The following is a 4,274-nucleotide window of genomic DNA, read 5'->3' on the forward strand; positions in this document are numbered from 1 at the left end:
GGGGACACCAAGGGGATGGGCTGGAGGGGGCTTTGCTCCATGGGGAGGACGTGACCCCGAGGCGACCGCTCCCCGCAGGGCGTCGATATGAGCACACTGCGGGCGCTCAACTTCACCATCATGGAGACGGAGTGCACCCCGAGGCCACAGGTGCCCATTGACGACTGCAACTTCAAGGAGAATGGGGTGAGGCTGGGAGGGCTATGGTGGGGAGGGCAGGTGGGGAGCATGAGGTGACACGGTGCGTGTCCCCAGGTCATCAAGGACTGCTCGGCGCCGGTGACCATCCTGCAGGACTCTCCTGAGATCGGTCTCCACTGCAGAGACGCCTCATCGGATGTGAGTATGGGGTCCATGGGGTGGGATGTAGATGCCGGCACCCTTCTTCCTGCCCCACACCGTGAGGGGTCCCTGTCCCCAGGAAGCTTTGGAGGTGCTCTCATGTCTCCATCCCATCCTGATGTCTCCATGATAGGGACAATAGAGAAAGGGATGAGGGGTCCTGTGCACATGTACAATCCCCAGCGTGGTGTCCCAGATGTGGGGTCTCCAGAGCTGGGGCTCCATAGTTGGGTTCCCACTGCCTGACTGACACCCACCTTCCCCCCACAGCCGGTTCTCGTTGAGCGGGGCCGATTCCGCCGCTTCTTTCGCAAGATCCGACGCTACCTCCCGACCATCATCTCCGTGGTCGGCCCACGCATTGGCTGAATGAATAAATGGTGCCGTGTGCGGCCAACGCATGTCACCTGGGCTGTCCTCTCACTGCCTGATGGGGAATCTGAGGTGCGGGCTGGGAGGGCCCCACAGTCAGCATGCACGACCCCATGCGCCGTGGGGGGCATTTCCCTTCATGGGGGCGATGCCACTGGGGCCCCATTCTCGTTCCCTGTAATGAGGGCTGCTGAGCCTCCCGGTCTCAAATGGCATTTTCCCGTCCAACCCATCACTATCTCATGGCGTTTTGTCCCCAGACACTGGGGCCCTGAACCTGAGGCCACCCCCATGCCACAGCCCTGTCCAGGGGCATCCAGTGCTGTCCCCAGCCGTGCCACCGGGGCTGTCACCAGCACTTTGGGGTAGGGACATAGGGATGCAAGGGGATCCCACGGCATGGGAGCTGGAGCTGCAGGGCTGTGGCTGCAGCAAGACCCTGAAGACGTCCTCCTCCTGTCCCCTTGTGTCCCCTTGTGTCCCCTACAAAGGCCCCATGGACTCATGCAGCCCTGTGCACACCCCCAAGCACTGCCTTCTGCAGTGCCCCGATGCCCAGTTTACCTCTGGAGTCTCCTTGGATGTCCCCAGGTCCCAAGCCAACACTGGGGAACAGGATGGGGAGCAGGTGGCACCGTGGGGACAGCATGGGGACCATCCCCATCAGCATCACCTGGAGGGGACACACAGCAAAGACACAGCAAGGCCAGAAAATAGGTTTAGTGGGTGGGGGTCAGCGGCGGGACAGCAGTGCCAGTGGCTCTGGGGATGGCTCATTTCCTCCTGATGGCTTTGTAGAGGTTGATGCCCGCAGCCACGGTGTTGATGGCCGCTGACACCAGCGGCCAGAAGCGCTTGACGCGGACGGGCTGTGGGGAGAAGCGTTGTCATCACCATGGGACAGGGACGCTGGCCCCAGGGGGTCCCAAACACCCCTGCGGTCACCCCCCATTGTGTTCACACTCATGTCTGCCATGGAGTCCATGCAGGTGACATCGAACACGGCGCGGCCGCCTTGCAGCACCACGGGCGCAGCGCAGTCCCTGACGAGCTGTGAGCAGTGGGGACACTGAACATGGGGCTGTCCTTCCCACCCCCAACCCGGGAGCCCCCCAGCACCCGCCAGCCCAGCACGGTGCTCACCCCGTCCTCCTTGAACTCGCAGCATGAGGTTTTCCCCGTAGCCCTGACCCAACGAGAGAGGGGCACGGAGCAAAGCAGGGGATGTGCCCCACGCCTATGGGGACAGCCATGTCTCCACTGCGGAAAACGGCCACGTTGTGGCTTCTCCTTCCTCATTGCCCAACTTGAGGGCTGATAAAAGGCACTGGTTGCGTGGGGAGGGCACAGGGCGAGGATGCCGAGCTGCTGGGTGCTGGTGCTGGCGCTGCTGGGGGGGGCCTGCGCCCTCCCGGTCTCCCTGAGCTACTCCCAGGCGCTGACCCAGGCCGTGGACTCGTTCAACCAGCGGCCCGAGGTGCAGAACGCCTTCCGGCTGCTCAGCGCCGACCCCGAGCCCGGCCCGGTGAGTGCATGTGGGGGACAGCGTGGGAACGCTTATGGGCACATGATGGGGGGGGAAATCCTGGGGTCAACCTGGAGACATCGTGAGGACATCCTAGGGATAGCTTGGAGACATAATGGGCAGACACTGGGGAACGTCTTGGGGTCAGCAAGGGGACAGCATAGGGATAGTATGGGGATATCAGGAGGACACAGTGCGGGCATCTTGGGGACCCCCTGTGGACACCGTTGGGATAGTATGTGAACACCTTGGGGACATCATGGGGACACTAGTGGGATGACAAGGGGACACTGGGGATGTTCTGCGAGTACCATGGGGACATCACAGGGAGATCATAGAGAAGCCACGGGAACTCCTTGGAGACTTCATGGGGACACCTTGGGGGTGTCATGGGAACACTGTGAGGATACATTGGGGACACCAAGGGGATGGGCTGGAGGGGGCTTTGCTCCATGGGGAGGACGTGACCCCGTGGCGACCGCTCCCCGCAGGGCGTCGATCTGAGCACGCTGCGGGCGCTCAACTTCACCATCATGGAGACAGAGTGCGCCCCAAGGCCACAGGTGCCCATTGACGACTGCAACTTCAAGGAGAATGGGGTGAGGTTGGGAGGGCTATGGTGGGGAGGGCAGGTGGGGAGCGCGAGGTGACATGGTGCGTGTCCCCAGGTCATCAAGGACTGCTCGGGGCCAGTGACCATCCTGCAGGACACTCCCGAGATTGATCTCCACTGCAGAGATGCCTCATCGGATGTGAGTGTGGGGTCCATGGGGTGGGATGCAGATGCCGGCACCCTTCTTCCTGCCCCACACCCCGAAGTGTCCCTGTCCCCAGAAAGCTTTGGGGGTGCTCTCATGCCTCTTTCCCATTGCAACGTCTCCATGATAGGGACGATAGAGAAAGGGATGAGGGGTCCTTGGCACGTGCATGGTCCCCAGCATGGGGTCCCAGATGTGGAGTCCCAGATATGCGGCTCCAGAGTTGGGCTCCCACTGCCTGACTGACGCCCACCTTCCCCCCACAGCCGGTTCTCGTTGAGCGGGGACGATTTGGCCGCTTCTTGGGCAAGATCCGACGCTTCCGCCCTAAGTTCTCCATCACCATCCACGGTAGTGTACACTTCGGCTGAACGAATAAATGGGGCCAAGTGCGGCCACCGAGTGTCACCTGGGCTGTCCTCTCACTGCCTGATGGGGAATCTGAGGTGTGGGCTGGGAGGGCACCACAGTCACCGTGCATGGCTGCAACACTGGGGCCCTGAACCTGAGGCCACTCCCATACCACAGACCTGTCCAGGGGCATCCAGTGCTGTCCCCAGCTGTGCCACTGAGGCTGTCACCAGCACTTTGGGGTAGGGACATAGGGATGCAAGGGGATCCCACGGCATGGGAGCTGGAGCTGCGGGGCTGTGGCTGCAGCAAGACCCTCAGGACGTCCTCCTCCTGTCCCTTCGTGTCCCCTTGTGTCCCCTACAAAGGTCCCATGGACTCATGCAGCCCTGTGCACACCCCCAAGCACTGCCTATGGCAGTGCTCCAATGCCCAGTTTACCTCTGGAGTCTCCTTGGATGTCCCCAGGTCCCAAACCAACGCTGGGGAATGGGATGGGGAGCATGTGGCACCATGGGGACAGCATGGGGACCGTCCCCGTCAGCATCACCTGGAGGGTTCACTCAGCAAAGACACAGCAAGGCCAGAAAACAGGTTTATTGGGTGGGGGTCAGTGGCGGGACAGCAGTGCCAGTGGCTCTGGGGATGGCTCATTTCCTCCTGATGGCTTTGTAGAGGTTGATGCCCGCAGCCACGGTGTTGATGGCCACAGGCACCAGTGGCCAGAAGCGCTTGACGCGGACGGGCTGTGGGGAGAAGCGTTGTCATCACCATGGGACAGGGACCCTGGCCCCAGGGGGTCCCAGACACCCCTGCGGTCACCCCCCCATATTGTGTCCCCACTCACGTCCGCCATGGAGTCCACGCAGGTGACATCGAACACGGCGCGGCCGCCTTGCAGCACCACGGGCGCAGCGCAGTCCTTG

The 4,274-nt window shown here is 62.2% G+C and overlaps 2 protein-coding genes across 2 annotated transcripts; both read left to right on the forward strand.

Annotated features, from left to right (window-relative positions):
• Window positions 1-44: 44 nt before the first annotated feature.
• On the forward strand, window positions 45-749 carry LOC110390540 (cathelicidin-2-like). The gene is made up of 3 exons (XM_021381926.1): window positions 45-186; window positions 256-339; window positions 613-749. The coding sequence occupies exons 1-3, from the start codon at window positions 88-90 to the stop codon at window positions 709-711; spliced, it is 282 nt and encodes a 93-aa protein (XP_021237601.1). The 5' UTR covers window positions 45-87; the 3' UTR covers window positions 712-749.
• A 1,079-nt stretch (window positions 750-1,828) lies between these two features.
• On the forward strand, window positions 1,829-3,419 carry LOC110390539 (cathelicidin-2-like). Its single transcript, XM_021381925.1, has 4 exons — window positions 1,829-2,239; window positions 2,731-2,838; window positions 2,908-2,991; window positions 3,264-3,419. Exons 1-4 carry the CDS (start codon window positions 2,072-2,074, stop codon window positions 3,366-3,368), a joined length of 465 nt encoding a protein of 154 aa, XP_021237600.1. The 5' UTR covers window positions 1,829-2,071; the 3' UTR covers window positions 3,369-3,419.
• The last annotated feature ends 855 nt before the right edge of the window (window positions 3,420-4,274 follow it).

Source organism: Numida meleagris, unplaced genomic scaffold (genome assembly GCF_002078875.1).
Source record: "Numida meleagris isolate 19003 breed g44 Domestic line unplaced genomic scaffold, NumMel1.0 unplaced_Scaffold1279, whole genome shotgun sequence".
Classification (NCBI taxonomy): domain Eukaryota; kingdom Metazoa; phylum Chordata; class Aves; order Galliformes; family Numididae; genus Numida; species Numida meleagris.

Bases quoted from the DNA above. Each gene is read 5' to 3' on its own strand.
- LOC110390540 (XM_021381926.1), top strand. From the start codon at position 88: ATGAGCACACTGCGGGCGCTCAACTTCACCATCATGGAGACGGAGTGC. The intron at 187-255 runs GTGAGGCTGGGA...GCGTGTCCCCAG, and splicing joins GCAACTTCAAGGAGAATGGG to GTCATCAAGGACTGCTCGGC. The intron at 340-612 runs GTGAGTATGGGG...TTCCCCCCACAG, and splicing joins GCAGAGACGCCTCATCGGAT to CCGGTTCTCGTTGAGCGGGG.
- LOC110390539 (XM_021381925.1), top strand. From the start codon at position 2,072: ATGCCGAGCTGCTGGGTGCTGGTGCTGGCGCTGCTGGGGGGGGCCTGC. The intron at 2,240-2,730 runs GTGAGTGCATGT...CGCTCCCCGCAG, and splicing joins CCGACCCCGAGCCCGGCCCG to GGCGTCGATCTGAGCACGCT. The intron at 2,839-2,907 runs GTGAGGTTGGGA...GCGTGTCCCCAG, and splicing joins GCAACTTCAAGGAGAATGGG to GTCATCAAGGACTGCTCGGG.